Genomic DNA, 17520 nt, shown 5'->3' on the forward strand with positions numbered 1-17520 from the left:
CCTGTCTCCACCCAACTGCATTTCCTGAGTGGATTCCTCTAGGAGAGAGAATCGGAGGGCTGCATGACGGCATTTCTATATTTAAATTAGATGGAGCAGAATAGACTGTGTAATTTGTTTAATCACTGCTCATGCTCTAATTTCCTTGGATTTGATTTTTTGCAGTGCAGTCTTATCTTCGGGTTTCTATCTGGTAGCCAAGTCTGCTATTTGGCATGATTTCAGGGAGCTGGGTGCATTTCTCTTCTCAACTAAATATCAAGGGGATTCTGTGGTGAAGCAAATTCTGCATACAGAGCTTTTCAAGCACGATAAATTGATTTAAGTGGGAATGTGACAGAAAAATATATGCCTCCAAAACAAAGAGATAAAATAAAATCTAAAGCATAGTTGATTAGAGCCATGCAGAAACATTCAGAAGATGGTAAATAGGTAAATAAATGGAAAAGATGCAGATTCATCTGCTGTTATATAAACTGTACTAATTCTGGGATCAGGATTCAGCAATTTTAGTACAGGCATTTCCTGTATTTATTTTATCTAAATATGACTAAATGGTACTTCACTTCTGCTATTTCAGGCCTTGTCTATCTCATTTTAATGACTTGATAGACTGACGTATACATAACAGTCTCTGTTCAGTAAGTCATGGTAAGATCTTCTATTTTTCCACCATACATAAAGATATGTTTTTGCTAAACAAAAGCATTGGTTTTTTTCCTGATTTGTCTTTATCCTTTCCTTTAGAAATATCGTAATTCTGTTCTCTTACCTATACCGTGAGTGACAGTGAATATATATATTTTGTGAATGACAAAGACAAGTGTTGAGTAATACTCAGGATATTTTGTGTTCTGGAGTGAAGCACCAGCTTCAAGCAATGATTCACTATCCAGTGTAAAATAGCCATGGGTCAGGTCCTTTTTGTGATATCCAGTTAAGTGACATTGACCTGAAATGTAGGGAAATTCTCTGATTGAGCTTGCTTGGAGAAATACGCTTAGTAATTTGTAAACTTAGAAGGTGGTATCTGAAATCAGAATTATGCCAGTCTCATCTGTGGGTCTCGGCACATACTATTGGGCAATAGCAAGTGTATTTTTTGGTTTCCCCTGTGTAACAAGATTGGGTAAAACCAGCTATGAATATGATTATCAGGGTTGGGTTTTTTTGTGGAATTCTGTAAGAATTAAGAATTAAAAACTTTTTATGGGAAAACACTAATGGATAGTGGGCAGATGACCTGAGATTTTACCTGTCAGTTCAGTAAAGAGCAACCTTTGGAGCATCAGATCTAAAGGCAAAGATCTAGACTCTGAGACAGCAATCTCTGCTTGCTTTGATGGGTGAAAAGAGAGTCCAGGGATCTTCAGGGGCTCATTCACACCTCTCCTTATTGTTCTGGAGAGAAGAGAAGAAGAAACAATGCACCATGGGAGTGACGCACCCTGATGAGTAATACTCACAAGGGAGGGTGGTTCATTGCCAAAATTATATGACTGGTGCAGCCAACTCAGAGAAAGAACAGAGTTGTACTGAGAGCATCAGTGATCAATTATTTATTGTCAAAAGAAAATAGAGAAGCTGGCTTACATTGTCAAGGTACAGCATATATTTTCCAAGACAAACCATTGCAGGAATATGGACAGCTAGTACTAGGAGGATTGCCAAAGTCAGGTAAGAGTCAACAGTATCTAATAAAACAGTTAACGTTTTGAAAAGTGTGTGTGGAAAGGGCACCTTGATGTTTGGCCTAGAATTCCTACAACTGAAATGAATTATTTTGTGTTACTTCCAAATTTGCAAGTAATGAAGTCTCTGCCTTGTCACCTTCTCTGCTGCCACTGCTAGGTGGAACAGGAGGCAGCAGAAGTGCATCTGGTCAAGAGTGACACTGTGGGTTGAGATTGTGAGTCAGGGAGAAGGAGAAAGAAAAAGAGAGTTCATGTATTCAACCAAGCACCTGTTGCGGTCTACAAAACTTCTTCCAATGTTACCAGATACTTCCTAGCATCTGGTCACATGTAGGTTCACATTGGCACGGGGAAGCATCAGAAACCTGACTTGACTCCCATGTGCTACAAACCGCCATTGCCTGGGTCCTTATCACACAGTCCATCAAATACTCTTTCCTGACTGGAGAACTGCTGCACTTGAGGGGAGTATCTGGTGTGGAACCTGCGTTCAAATATTTATTCCTTTCATCAGTCCTGAGTCTTTCCTGTTAAGAGTTCTCTGGTTTTGCTACACAATGCACATAGACAACAAAGGCTCATCATTTTTCTTCACACCTACCTGGCTTGTTTTGGAGTGTTTGTATTGTATAGATCTATTTTTTGCTCCTTCTTTCCCTTTAAACAGGTGTTAGCTCTTCAGTACATGCAGCAGAATAGAAGAGACTAACTACAGAGGCATATTTTATATACCTTATGTATGCTAGAAAAATTTGTAAGGAATTTATAGAGATAGCTTGCATCAGAATTATGGTAATTGCCTTTCTAAACATTAACATATAAAAATACACCAAATCATGTTCACAGAGTAGAAGAAAATCTATTGTAGTCATGAAAACCTCTGAGACTAACTGCAGCTAACTGTCAATGCAGTCTAAATAAGAGCATGTGAAGGAACACACTGGAAAATCTGACAATGAAGGGCCTTAGGAACTGTTGGTAGGAAGTTCACCCACAGCACCTCCTCAGTAAGGCAAGTGTGTGATTCACTTTCCTCCATTTCTCCCATCCCCAACTATTCCTTGTCAGCACTCTTCAGTGCTTCAGGCTGTATCAGTGGCTGAAAAGGTCGTGTTAATTTTCACCACTGCATGGATATGAGGTGGTCAGTAACTGGAAGAAAAAAATACTGTCTTTATTACTTGTGTTGTCATATTAGGTGCAGGAAGTGTCATCTTTAAGCTGTTGCATGGTAGAGTCTGTAAGTTGATAGAAATCTGAAGACAAAGTGAATAGGTCACAGTGTAATTTTAAAACCTGCTTGTCATGTTGGATTTAAAGAACTTGAGGACTTTTGGTAATAAACAAGCTTATGATGATTTGCTAACTGTTGCTGTCTTTCATAAGGAAAGCCTTTCCTGGCTTCATACTACCAGTGGAATACATTTTCAAAAGCCTTTTGTAAATATTTAGTCTGTTAATCTTCAGGATGATTTTAAATGCCACCTACGAGTACAATTTAACTTTAACTTGCATTTTCTTTTGATTTACAGACATTACAGTAACACCATAGGTCTCACAGTCAGTATTGTGTTTTCCTCATTTTCTCAGCTTTCAGAGCTCTCATGCATGGAACTTCATTATTCTGTCTGATACTGTGAATTTTTATGCAGTTACCAAGTCTTTGCATACTTGTTTCTCAGCAAACATTGTTTCCATGACTTCTTGACAAATAAGTGTCCCTTGACATTTAATTTGACTGATGATGTGATGCAATTTTAAGTGTAAATTATACCTCCTATGTCAACCCACACCCCACTGAGTTATCTTCACGGGAGACCAAGTGTAGGCAGTCGTATCAGCCCTCCCTCCAGATACCCAGATACAGAAGGTAGTTTCGTTTATGCAGAAGTCCCCTGGATGAGTCTGAACAACTTGAGTTTTCTGAGGGCATGTCTTGAATTAGTGCCTCTTCTGGTAATGCTGCCTGAACTCCTTTACAGGCAACACTGCTCACTGGGCTTGCTGTACCAGACTCGGAAGTAGACTCATCCTGTGGCAGGGTCAGACCTTCATGTGGAAGATGCCAGCGTTGAACTCCTTGTCAGTCTGTGCTTTTGTTTCTGGTGGGCTTTGGGATTAGCTGCCTACTTTGAAGTGTTATATGCAATTCTGGCTTGTTCTAACTGTAGGTATTTTTGTTAAGCTAGGCCTCCAGATCTTTAGGAAATTATATGGTGTGTTCTATGTTTCATTTCATGAGAAGAATAATCAGGAAAAATATTACAGAATTAATCAGAAGGGAAACTGTCATGTGGTGTATGATGATTGTGAACGTGGTATAGGAAATAAAAGAGAAAATGACGGTCTTCCTGCAATTCAAGTTCATTATCAAGGTAGATTAAATGTAGACTAATAATGTGTTTCTGGGAAAATGCTGTTTTGGGAAAAACAGAACAAAGAAACAAATATAATCTGAATGGTGAGGAAGAACAAAAGGAAAAAAACCTATAAAATTTGATTTTATCACATCCTATATGAAACATTTCAATTTTCCATCTCTAAGTCACATTTCAAGACAAAATTCAGTAGAAGGTAGAATAAAACATTTATCTACTGTTTGAGTAAAATGTTATTTCAGCCCCTTGTGACATGCTTTCCCTTGTTTCATTTGGCCAACCAAAATGAGTTTTTCTTTTGTTTTATGTATGCGATATACTAGTTGAACTGAGAAAATAATTATTTCTCATGTTCTTCCTCTCACTGAGTTCCAGGCATAGGACTGGATGCAGAGGATGGTAAAGTGAACAGTTTGGGAAAGAAAATAGGAGATTTTTACCCTCAAATGAGGTAGCATGTATTTTATGTGACTAACCAGGGATATAACACAGTTTTGCCTCTGTAAGTTTTCGGCTGGATTATGGATGAGATTTAGATAATGTGTAACTAAGCTATAGGATTTAATAGCTTGTCTAAAAGTAGGATTGGATTATTAAGATTAATGTAGTCTTTGTAGCTTTTGTTATTATTTGGAATGCAAGACATTCAGTCTTTAGTGCTAGAATTGATGTTATTTTCATACCCATTTCCAAGAAAAAGAAATGTTAACAGGATAATTCAAGCATCTGTTAAAATCCAGCAGACCACTTTCTAAAAGTTAATACATCCAAACAGCTCCATAGAGCAAAGGATAACATTTTCAAATTAAAATTGTACTATAAGGGAAATCTTCTGTCTCGGTTGTTATGTGTGCTTAGTTGAAACCTCCATGAATTTCAGCTGGTTGGTTGTTCACAATCAGCTCGTTGCACACCCTGAGGACTGCATGACACATTTTATTTATGCTGATAATCAGCATCCCTGTTGCACAAGCTTGTTTTCTGACAGTTCCAAAAGAGAATTATAAATGTTTACCCCTAAGCATGACAATAATACAGTATGATTGAAAACAAAAAATGTGTCACTTCTTCATTGAATGTTTTGTATTTGATAAAAGGATATTTTTTCCATTTGGTGTTATTTTTTAGCTTCTGTGAATTTCTTAAGCCCTAGACAGAGCTTTGAACCTTATTAATCATGTCACTAGCATTCACTGAAGAAAAATACCGGTTACTGATATCAGTTACAATTGTGTAGTTCACAGCAGTAGGAGGGACATTATTTTTATGGTTGCAAAGTTTCATCTATAATACAGTTTGTGTGTGTGTGTTTACATAACGCAAGGTTCTGGGTTTATGCTGGGTTTATGTGTTTCATAAACTTTGGTTTCTGAAAACCAAAGTTAGTGCGTTGGAATTAAATGTTTAGTAGTTTTGCACTAAATCCTGTATATTTCAAATTGACACCAAAATTGTAGTGGTACCTGATTCGCATGAATCCTTAGTTAACCGCCTTGTCTCCATCCCTACATTAAAGCGGCTTTCTAGCTTGAGTTCAGCTGAGTAGTGCAATTTCAAATGAGCTTTAAAACAGCCTTTATGGGAAATCACACAACTAAGTACAATATTGATTTATTAGAACCCTCAAAGTCATACTCTGGGGAAGATGGAGGAGGAAACTGTTTTAGCACAACTTTTGATAAAACAAAGGCAGCGTGCTCCAGTCAAGAAAGTAGGCTGTGTGGTGTTAAAAGACATGTCTGACTACCTCATATTTTGTGTGTGCATGTGAGGCACGAGGCAGCAGACACACAAATGTAAATACTACCTAATCCATTGAACAGCTTTATACATTTGTACCTGACTGAATGTGCCATTGATGTCTTTCAGAAATATCGACAGTATATGTCTGGACTTCTCACTCCTCCTTATGGTGTTATGGAAACTGGCTCCAACAATGACAGTAAGTGTGAGAAAATAGATGTTAAAGGTTAGAAAAAAAAGAAAAGAGAAGAAAGGGATAGATGAAAGTCCTCTAGTTTTGAGTGTTGGAATTTACATGTTAAATGCAATTCAGTATTATGACTGTATTAATACTGCATATAGTAGGAAATACTTTGGAACTTGCCTAACTGCATTCCCAGCTGTATCCAAGTGTACACAGAGCTGTACACAAATCTGCACTATGAGCCAGGCCTGTTGGTCAAAGCATACTGTATGATGTCACTTAACATTTAACTGGTTATAGGTGTTGCGTTATTTCCGTGGAACATGGCCATGAGTCCCGCTACTGAAATAAATATAACAAACTGACTTATTTTTTTAGTTGGGATGGGCTACACAACTTGCTTGGGAACCTAGGTTAGTGCTTGATCAGACAGCCTGCAGTAAACATGCTGCTGCCTGACCTTAGTTACATAGCTAAATAAGTTTGGGTATGTCTCTGCCTCATGAGAACCTGTCAAACTGTGGGACAGGGTTGCAGACACAAATCCAAGGGCAGCCTTTGGAATGCATCACTTCTGTAAATGAAGGTACTTTCATTTAGTTGCCAGAGGATTATTTAGATGCCTACCAGGACAATATCTGATGGCTAACAATTGCATCTGCAAATTTTGTCCCATATGTTATGTGTTCAGTATGTTCTATTTGTGAAACAATAGCATAGCATAGCATTTGACTCCAGGTACTAAAACACAGGTAATGTAAAATAAAAAAGCTGTAAGTAATTCCTGTATAAAGACTTCAAATATTACGTTGTGAGAAAGTACTATGTTTAGCAAGCTGTTTATAGTACTTACACAAGTTAGTTTTTTGTGTTCACAAGAGAAAACTTTTGTATGAATAAATCTGGTTTGCTCTTAAAAAATCGTAGATTAATGTGTAAGTTATCAAAGTATCGAACCCTCCAATCCCCTATTCTAGTAATAAATATCTCCACTGTTACTTAAAGAATGTACAGTATGTATCTATTTTCTGTATTCTTTTTTTTAGGAATGCCAGATAAGGACAGTATGTCAAGCAGTGCTCTTTGCCAAGTTTCTAAAAATTGTAATAAGGTAAATCACACCTAGTTTTGCCTTTGCTTTTTGACTGGGGGAGCGGGGGGCGGACGGGCAGGAATTTGGTAATAAAAATGCAAAAGTACAGCATAAAATTGAAAAGAACCAGGTGCAAATACAAAGCATGTCATTGCTGCATGTGAGTACAGTATAGCATTGTGCCATACAACTGGAAAAAGTAACTGGTTCTGGATCACCGTTATGAGAAAGTATACTGCTGCCCAAGTTTGTGTTACAATCTGGTTGTCCTATCTTTGTCAGAAAGGCGCTGAGGGTAAAGAAGAAAAGCAGCACTGTGACAAGACCAGTGCATTGCCGATGGATCGTAAAATTCATAACTAAATCCTATTTTAAGGCTTAACTGAGTCTTAACTGATGCATAGGCATTGTTCCGGCCCTTTGCTCAGGGTGAATTTTCTCCTGTGTTCAGAGAGCAGCTCTACATGCCAGTTCCCCTTTGTAAAATAGTTCTGTGCTTTCAGCCTCACCAGAGGAAGAACCCACATGAAAGAACTCATGAATATTTCTATGCCGGGTTTAAAGTAATTATAATAGTGGGAAGAAATAGTGTTGGGCGTTGCTGTAAAGATTAATAACTTTTAGAATTTTTTATAGCAGGAGTAGAAAAGTTACAGTAATAAATAGATGCTTGGATGCCTTCTTTCTGGACATAGGAGTTTAATTGGATGCATTTGTGTGATGTTATTAAAAGGTTAAAGGTATTTTTGGTACACAAAATACATGTCTTGACAGCAGATAAAGACAATGAATATTTTAGTGTGTTTCCTTAATGCGAAAATAACTGCTTCCACCTCTCCCTGTCTGTCTGTCCTGCTTCCTCAAGGGTACTGACCTTTCTTGTCACATTCAGCCTTTATTAAATGTATAAATGTAACAGTATGCAGTTCCTCTTACTAGAGTCTTTTTCACTAATGCTATACCACTTCCTGACACAGCCTTATCCTGCAGGAAAATAAACATTTTTCTATGTGGTGAGCAATAACGCTTAGATACTTAGATAGCACCTTTCATTCTGTAAGCATTTACAAACAATTATGAGTTAAGTCTCAGTGCTTCTCTAAGAAGGCAGAATCACAGAATGCTCAGGGTTGGAAGGGACCTCTGGACATATTCTAGTCAAACCCCCTGCTAAAGCTGGTTCTCCTAGGGCAGGTAAGGTGTTGGCATTTCAATGCTACACTTGGAGTTAGGTCAGATCAAGGGTGTTGCCTGACCTCTCAGTGAAAGCACTAGGCATAGAATCCAAACTAAAAGATGTTGTATTTTCTGAAACAGAGGTAGTAAGGTAAAAACATTTTTCTTTTCTAGAAGGTGGTATCCCCACAATCCTGGGCAGTGATGCACAGCTAAGGGTGGTACAGACCTTCAGGTAAAAAGTGTTTTAGAAACTGAGCAAAATTTAGTGACTAATACCGCTGCCAATAGCTGTGCTCTTCTAGCACAACAGGACTCTTCCCACACAAAGTAATGTTCACCTGGGTAGGAGACAGAACTTGGCTGGGGCAGGCTCAAACTGTTCAGTGACTTTTACAGGAATAAGATCCTTTGCAAACCATATTAATTTCCTTTCCAAGACACATATATAAAACAACCATCCTTCTCCCTCCCACGCTGTACACATTTCTGTGGAGAAGCCGAGAGAGTAAGTATGTAACAGATGCTTGTCACCTTGTCTCATGCTGGAGGAACTCAGACAGTCCCATGGCAAATGTGGCAGAAGAAGCTACACAGTGTATGAATCCTAGATCTGTGTTTTTGCCACATGGCCACAGTTCTCTTCAGTTACATTAAGTGAAAGGTAAACGCAGCAGAGATAAATATCTGAGTGTTTTGTTTACTGCATGCAAGCTTCATTCCCGCAATTTTAAGCTGGACAGCTGTTACAGTGCTTGCACAACATGTCCATCTTTGTGCTCGGCAGTCAGTTTTGAATGATCAGGGAGATACTGGGATTGCAGGGCCAAATTCCTGGAATTGTTGCCATCTATTTGAAATACAAAATAACAGCATACCAGAAAACAGCCCTGTGTTTGTGTATTTTATGTATTTTGCTTATTTTAGAGTGATATATGACTGTCAGGATGGCTACAGCATCAGGGAAGGGCATTCATCCAGGGAACGGGAAGAGTTTGCAGGACACCTTTAGACTACCTGATATCTTTAGATTGCCAGAATGATGTGGGACTGGCAGCAAATACATCTCAGAGAGGTCTGCAGGCTACTCTGTAATGTCCAGAAAAAGACTGAGTGAGGAGCTTTCTGAGATTCAGAGAAAGTTCCTCAAAATCTTTTGAATGGTAAGAAAACATTACACTCTTAGTGTAACCTTACTCCTTAGAAGGAGATAACACCTTCAGTATTTCTGATCATAATAATGCTTTTATTCTGGGGGATGTGTGTTGTTTTAACCTTCCAGGGAAGTTTATAACTATAAGTAATTTGCTTTAAATGAATTTTAATCTATTCCACTCTTGCAATACGAAAAGCATGTTTTTCTCTTTTAGCCTGTGCTGAGCCTTTTACAACCACCGTAATAGATTATTTTCCCTATTTGATAATTATTTGAGTTTCATCTTCATAGCTCAATTTTTTTTCTACTGTCACATGTATTAGTTTTTGATGAGTAATGTAAGATTTTTCTTTTAATACATGCCTTGAAATCTTCTCACCATATGGGGATGTTTGCTTTTCATTAGACTCTATAAAAAAAATATTTTTGGAGAAGGCAGCAAAGATACTTTTTTTTTTTTACTAAACACAAATTCATTTGCATTTAGGGTTACATTATTGCACATCATTTGATGCAATATAACAGTTAAATTGAGCATAAAATACTGAGACAGAGTATACTGCTGCCTCAGTTATATTTTGGGGAATGGAAACAAAGTCAATTTAAAGCTGTCTTACATAAGGGAAGATAACACAGCTTAGGTCTTTTTAACTAGTCAGTCTAATACCTGTACACTGGTCTCTCTAGCTGTAGTTTTTGAAAATTCCTGTGGGGCAGAGTTAGATATAACTGCATCTGTGAGATGAATATAACCCTCAAGCCAAAATTACAAAATCAATAATAATTTCAAATACATTTTTGGAAAAGATACAGAAGAGTACTTAGAACACAGGGGAGGTCAGGTTCCAGTGTGCAGACAGAATAGGTAGTGCTTCTGTTTCCATATATTACCAGCAGAGCTGGCAGCAGGGTTACACAGAGCTTCCCACTACAAGATCCTGTTCTTACAATTTGGCCACTTTTTCACTGTTTATGCTGAATTTGCCATGCTGAGAGTATGCTTCTGGCTGTTTTTTAAATTGAAATGGATCACACCTCTCTGACATTGAGTTTTGGGGAAAATACATAGCACATATTAAATAACTTTTCCCAGTGATACAGTAGCAATGCTGTCCTTTGGAATAGGAGGTTGACATCTGGGGCTTGTTCTGGCAGTAAGGAGTGCCATTTGCAACCCCCTACAAAATAAACTGTATTGTTAAGACTTGAAAAATCTCAGTTGAAACTGGCTCACTAGAGGCTCGTTACGGTTTAACTGCAGGCTTGTGCACACAGGCTGTGTGCGTTGTGTGTGCAGCATTCCCACACTATTCGTCTTTGGTTCTGGGCTGCCTGGGCATTCCTGTGTTGATGCTCAGTGGTATGGGTTTTCTCGCAATCATTCATTCTAGTTGCTAGAGCGACATTTTGATTATTATAAAGCCAGACAGTAACTGAAAAACAGTTGTCTTCCCTGTGCTTTTTCACCCCCTACTGGTGCCCAAGTGGGAAATGAGTAAAGAAATATCCCTTTCAGCTCTGGAGACATGAGATATGTGATAGTTTTAAAGAAGAGTGCATTGCAGAAATGTGTTGTAGAGGCACAGGAACGAATGTGGAGAAGAACAGAGGACAGACCCATTGAAAGCATGAACTACTCCTTTGCGATGGAGTGTGGTGCTGAATGTTTTTTTCTGCTAACAGTAAATGTCTTAAACTCCTTTGCAAACTGTGGATGCTATGTCTAAGATAACAGGAATGATCCACAGAAGGAATAGAAATCTGTAATTAAAAACAATTATTCAATTTACTCAAGTAGCTGGTAGTCAAAAAGTCCTAATCCTGCTAATGATCCAAGCTGAAGTTTTATATTGTTTTTCATAATGGAATCTCCATATTGCAGTTTGCTAAAAGAACCCCCACGTCCTCAAGAAACTGCACCTACACACACACACAAAAATTAAATAATTCTGCTTGAAAGGAAGGCTGAAAAATTAAGTGCTCAAAAGCAGAGAATTTCAAGAATGGAGGCTGACTGAGCAGTGTTAATGAAGTCCTCTTATCCATGTTTATGGTACAGACTTCAGTTCTTCATGTTTATTAAGGTACAGACTTTGATTACCTGCTCACATATATTTTTCCAGTGACATACTCAATTAAAACAACACCTCATATCAAAACCCATACTAGCTTTCTTTTTGTACAACTTAATCTCTATGACTGTTTAAAACCTACATAAATTTCCGCCTTCATTGAAAGCATACATCCTGAAAGAGGGAAAAGTGCTTCTTCGTCTCCTTTGTACTGATGAAACCATACTGAACGCAGAAGATATAAGCAGATTAAGTTGTACAAACTCATACAGTCATTCTTGCTATTAGGTAAACAATACGTCTTTTTGCTGAAATCTCACTCATGCTTTATTTCTGTTAAGTCTTTGGATTTCTATTGTCATCAAGAGTTGCAGGAACTCCCCCTAGTGCACGAATATTTGAGAAACACATGGATCAAGTTTGTGAAGTTTACAGGCTGAAATGTCCCCTTGTTGTTTTTCATGTAATGACCAAATGGTCTAGACTGGAAGCTTATTTGAATTGGTTTATTTGAAGGCATTTTGTATAGCAAAGCTACTATAGGATGTGCTGAAATACTCCTCTGAAAGTCACCTTTTCATCCATATTCTTCCCTGGTTAATTTGGTGTAATCTAAATGTAGATTACTGAATTTTTAATAAGGCTTAGGTGCCGTACTGATTTTTATGCATTTAAATAATTTGAGTGATTGTGAAAACATGATTTGTTATTTTATCAACTCTAAATGCATTTAATAAAATTATATCCAAAAGATTTTTTCAGTTGACAGAGAATGATATAATCTAAGTGTTAATCCTCAAAATACTGCAATTTTCAACATTGCCAGGCAAATGAATATTCACTTATTTCAATCTTCCAGCACTTAAGTATGGCTCTGGGCATTCGAAAGTATACTTTTTTTAAAGATGACATGGCAGCCTTGAAGAGTCTACACAAGACACCATTAATAATCATATTCATTCACCATATTAGCTACTCTAGCAATAAACCCAGTAATTTTACCTCTTATTTCCCTATATTTCAATTTATTTTTCCCAGATGACCGAGAAGAAGACTTATCTTTTAACATATTCGGTAGATTGTCAAATGTGGAATTTGATAAAGCATTAGCAGAATGCCAAGGGAAATGTTTCACATGCTTATGAAATTTTCAGCCTAGAAGAAACAATAAAAAGAGAGATAGAGCAGGGAAGCAGGCAGTGTTCTAGCAAGGTGCGATGACAAGGTGTTTGTTTGGAAGTGTTAACGTCTCCAACATGCATATGAAAACTGTGTTATATCAGAACTGATTTTCTATGTGGATGGTTTATATAACTGTCCAGTGGTATGTGTGCATTAATTCCTCTCCTCTCTCGGGCTCTGTGCCAGAGTCAGTTCTACTATACAATGTTAGCATAGGTTAAAAAAATAATTCCCTTTCATTTTCTGTTTTTGACGTGATTGCATAAAAGCACTATGTGCAAACATTTCTAAATAATGTCTTCATACAGTCCTAACTGTACCAATTACTTTTAGGGGCTGCTCTGATATTTTGGCACCAATTTCACATATATGAAAGTAATTTGCTTAGAGGTCTGTTCACGTTCTTCATTTTACTCTAAGTGGAAGTGCTCAGGGTTCAATCATTATCGCAGCCTGTAACAATTTGGCTAGTGCAGGGGCTGTGCATATAGTCCCTGGCAATGAGTCACATGGTGACAGCATATGGCAGGAGAGATAACAAAGACAGGAGTGTGAGATGAGTAGGAGTCTGCGAAAAATACATTTTTCATATGTTAGTAATGAACTTCATCATGAAAAATGTGAAGGTCTTTATATGTCATCAGAGCTCCTTAATATAAACAAAATTGTTAGTAGGTCTGCTGACTTACATAAGTAGACTTTGCATAAACTAAATTGTTGCAGAACCACAGGGAAGGTTTTGGTACATTGGTATCTCCAATTCCAGCCATATGGAGATGATACACAGCTGTAGGTTTCCCTTCTAAATGCCAGTGTGAGTAGCGATGCCTCAAAGAAAACCTTGCACTTGCACCACCCCATCTTCTGTTACCCTGTTCGGCTACCTGATAATCTATGAAATATCTGTGACCCATGATTTCATTGTGTACCCTGAATTCTGGAGACCCTAATGGCAGTTCCTACTGGCAACAGTTTTTTATGCTGTAACTAATGATATAATTGAGCTCCAATCTGACCAGTACAGAACTAGCCAGAGTAGTCCCGATACGAAACCTGCAGATTGGGTTAGTGATTCTCATTTGATCTATTATTATACAGAAATTAGTAGCATTGTGGAGAAAAAGAGCAGAATCCTTGGTCCAAGTTGCTGTGTATTTACCAGTCTACATGTCAAAATAATTTCTCTTCAGTGTGTACTTGATTCAGGTCAAAGATCCCTGGTCCTTGAAGCCCTCACATGAATTTGGAAGAAAAAACATGGTCCTTTCTTTCTACAATGAGTTTTTATTGTGGTGGTTCTAAGGACAGCTCTAAGGATAAATAGATCTGTCTGCAATGGTAGTGAGATTGGTAAGAGATGGAGACGGGACTTCTCTTGGTAGATGAATTAAACTTTTTGTAGAAAAGGGCAGAATTTTGCAATCTACAGATGCTAAAGGAGTATTCTTAATGTTAAATTTTACTCTCATTTTAGCAACAGAGGATTAAATATATGTAGGTGTATTTCAGTTTTAAAATATAAACAAATTGACACATTTATCTTGGGAGAAGATGAAATGGGAAGGATACTGAATAGTGTCCGATAGCACAGCACAGTTGAATTGTTACCACCTGAAGACAGGGCTTCCCTTTTCTGTCAAAGCTGCAAAACTTCAGAAGCAACCGCTGCCCTTTGCTCCGGAATAAAAAACTGAGCTTGGAAAGGTGTGTCTGCATCTATCCTTCTTTAAGTGCTGTAATGACTTTCTGAGTCATGGTGAAACTACCTGCAAGATCCAAATCAGTGTAGTGTGGGTTTTATCATTAGGGAGGGGGGAAGAATGGAGAATGAGAGGTTTGGGGGAGAGAGAGAGAGACCTCTGTTACCAGCAGAACAATCCATATACTCAAGTCAATATTAAAGCTAAACTATATGAGTTTTTAGTTGCATGACCTTTACATCTGAATATTAATATGAATTCTGAATGAACAGTCCCCTCAAGCAGTCATCACTGTTATTTTGGTGGTCTCCACTTCTCTTGCTTTAAAAAAAAAATATTATGTCAGTCTTTATTGCAATTTATGTGTATCCTAAAGCCCTGCAATTCTTGTTTGTGCGGGGTGCTGTGATGCAAAGGAGGGATGAAGGCTTCTGCTACAAAGAGCTTGCAGTCACAGAAAAGATGGAGTGACTGTCAGACAGAAAGGTGCTGGTTTACTCAGAACATTGTAAGGCATGGGATTTATATGTGTTCACACATTTCAAGTGACTTTTCTTGCAGGACCTTATTGTGATCAGTCCTTGGTGCGATAATCCTAAGAGACACTATGAATGGGAGGAAGAATTTCAGAAATCAGTAGACAAATGGAAAACTAAGTGATACATATTTCTTCATTGATCTTGTGATTTGGTGGGGATCTAACTCACACTGTTGGCTGCCTTCAGGGTAGCAGAGTAAGCAAGTACTCACCTCCTCCCTACTAACCTCCGCACAAAAGGGTGCTTGTGATAGGATGGGAAGGGCAGTTTGGCTGAAGAGATATTTTCCCTTTCTAACTCCTCTTGCCTAGCAGAATAACTGTTGCTATCACAGTTTAGATAAATAAAATAAATAATGTAAAAATAACAGAAATTATTAGAAAATACTAGAATTTGTAAAATACTCAATATTGTGGAGTAGGTATGGGACCTTCTTTCAACAGCAGCATCACTCTCAGTTCCAGTTGTCTGGGGAAACAGCATATTGCCTTACCTGCCAGTGCTGGCAAGGGCAGTCTGATAATATATACTGCGGAGTCACATTTGATGACTCCTGCTCCTTGGCTGTGTCTTCTCTGTGATTCTGTCCCAACCCATAAAAACCATGCACGTATGCTCCATTTATCTCTTGCACTTGAAAGGCAGAAAGTAATTATACTGAGAAAAAAAGATAGTCCTTTTCAAGGTTCATGTCTTCAGATAAGTCAAGCGTATACAAGTAACACATTTGGCACTTATATTTGAAACAGCAAAATGAATTTTTTTGAATCTTATAATTATTTTCTCAAGTTTGGCAGAAAAATTGGATCAGGGATCTTAAAATCAGATTCATTCTAGTCACTCATATAATCTCTCACAGAGCATTTTGACTGCCTGTCCTACAACGTGTGCTGGAAATTGGTATTCCACAAAGTCAATTATAGTTCTGAGTCTGTAAGAAGTAATCAATGTGTCTGATCTGATCATTTAGCAGCATCTTTTTTTGTCTGTGTACAGATGACAAAAATTTGAGAGGTTAATAAATAGTGGAGAAAAGCTGTCCAGTGATTTTGTTCTTCTTTTTGTGCTAGCTACTTAAGAACAGGAGCCTTGTTGTGCTGGCTCCACGTGAAGAGCAACACCACCAAACCAAGCGTTCAGCTTGTGGTGCTCATTTAGAGCCATTCTGAGTTAGAATTGCTGAGGCAAAAATGTCTGATATCTACGACAGAGCCAAAAAGGTAATTAGGACTATTATCTCCAGTGATGGTTAAGGAACAAGTGCTGCTCAGGTATTTAAAGATTTATGATTTCTGACTTTTCATTATTTATTCTTTTTGTAAATATCCTTCTGGAAGAGAGCTTGGCACAAGACTGTGAACATATTTGATGTTTGTGTGCTAGATCATCTGTGATACAGCTGTCTTAAAGATAACAGTTAGTGAAGAAATACAAATACACATAGCTGAATTGACTACCAGAAAAATACATAACTTAGATTCCAAAATATAAATGAAAAAAAACCCTCAAACCCAAAAGATTAGTCTTACTTCCATTACCAGTTATTACACTGCTTCTAATTAGGATTAATCAGCCACATTCGTTTTCATCTTAGGAAATTAAATTATATAAACAATTTGTATAATAACCTTAAATATGAACTGGATGGAGAAAGAGCCAGTAGATTAACAGGGGAGAATTATGATTAATTCTTTGTAAACCTCCCAGTACTGCTTTGTCCAACCTCACTCTTGGAAGTAGCTAAATTCAAATGCATGAATCTGAGTGGGCTGAAGAAACGTCATCTCTCATGCCACTCTTCCCTTGTAGGCTTTTGCACAACAGCTCAGATGGTTACTTTTCACCCAAACCTGTTTTGTGACACAGTCCATCTTAGAGCAGCATGAGGGCCAGCATTTACATCAGGAACAGAGGTGGGAGAGGGTGGCTGTGCAATAGGAAGATAGTGAGAGCATCATGTCCCAGAGCAGAGCACCATTTGGCCCAGGGAGAACCACAGGGCTGTGGCTGCCCTTCTACAGCAGCTTCCAGTGACCTGTACTGGGACTGTAGGGCACCTGTCCTCCCCCATGTCCCCTCTCTGACATCCCTTCTCTCTGCATCCAGCTACATGTGCTCTCTCCTCCATCACACTGACACTCCTGCTTGACTGGTGGTGGTAAGGGAGCAGAACTGACAGAAACACCCTTTATATGAGCTTAATTTTCTGCTGTTTTGGATGAAAAATAGCTTCCTGGCCAGGGCCAGCACGCAACAGGGCAGAGCCTGGGTGTGGAGTTCAAGGAGGGGATAGACCACAGTGGTCTTGTTTGAGGCTGCTGTGAACTGTCTGCAGCCTTAAACATCTGGCCTCTGCATAATGCACTACCAGGCCTGTCAGCTACAGGCTGAGGCTCTCTCCTGCCCCAAACCTGGCATTTCTGCCAGCCCATGTCAGCTGCAGGGGAAGCAGAGGGACAACTGGCAGGGGATCGCTTTGTCAGGGCAGCTTGCAGCTCTATTGCAGTTCACTGCTAAATCACAAAAGAAATACGGTCTCCTGTGTTTAAATACAAATTTGTATTATTTGTATAAATAACAATTTATTATTGCTGTAATACACA

At 38.3% G+C, this 17520-nt stretch overlaps 1 protein-coding gene across 8 annotated transcripts in view; it reads left to right on the forward strand.

The window, feature by feature from the left end:
* The window catches only part of RAPGEF4 (Rap guanine nucleotide exchange factor 4), a 158729-nt gene that overhangs the window by 68492 nt on the left and 72717 nt on the right, over positions 1 to 17520 (forward strand). For all 8 annotated transcript variants that reach the window (XM_037397426.1, XM_037397424.1, XM_037397425.1 and 5 more), the window contains 2 exons: positions 5942 to 6014; positions 7046 to 7110. In XM_037397426.1, the coding sequence (XP_037253323.1) occupies positions 5942 to 6014; positions 7046 to 7110 (138 nt within the window). The remainder of the gene's footprint in view (positions 1 to 5941; positions 6015 to 7045; positions 7111 to 17520) is intronic.

This window comes from Falco rusticolus, chromosome 8 (assembly GCF_015220075.1).
Source record: "Falco rusticolus isolate bFalRus1 chromosome 8, bFalRus1.pri, whole genome shotgun sequence".
NCBI lineage: Eukaryota > Metazoa > Chordata > Aves > Falconiformes > Falconidae > Falco > Falco rusticolus.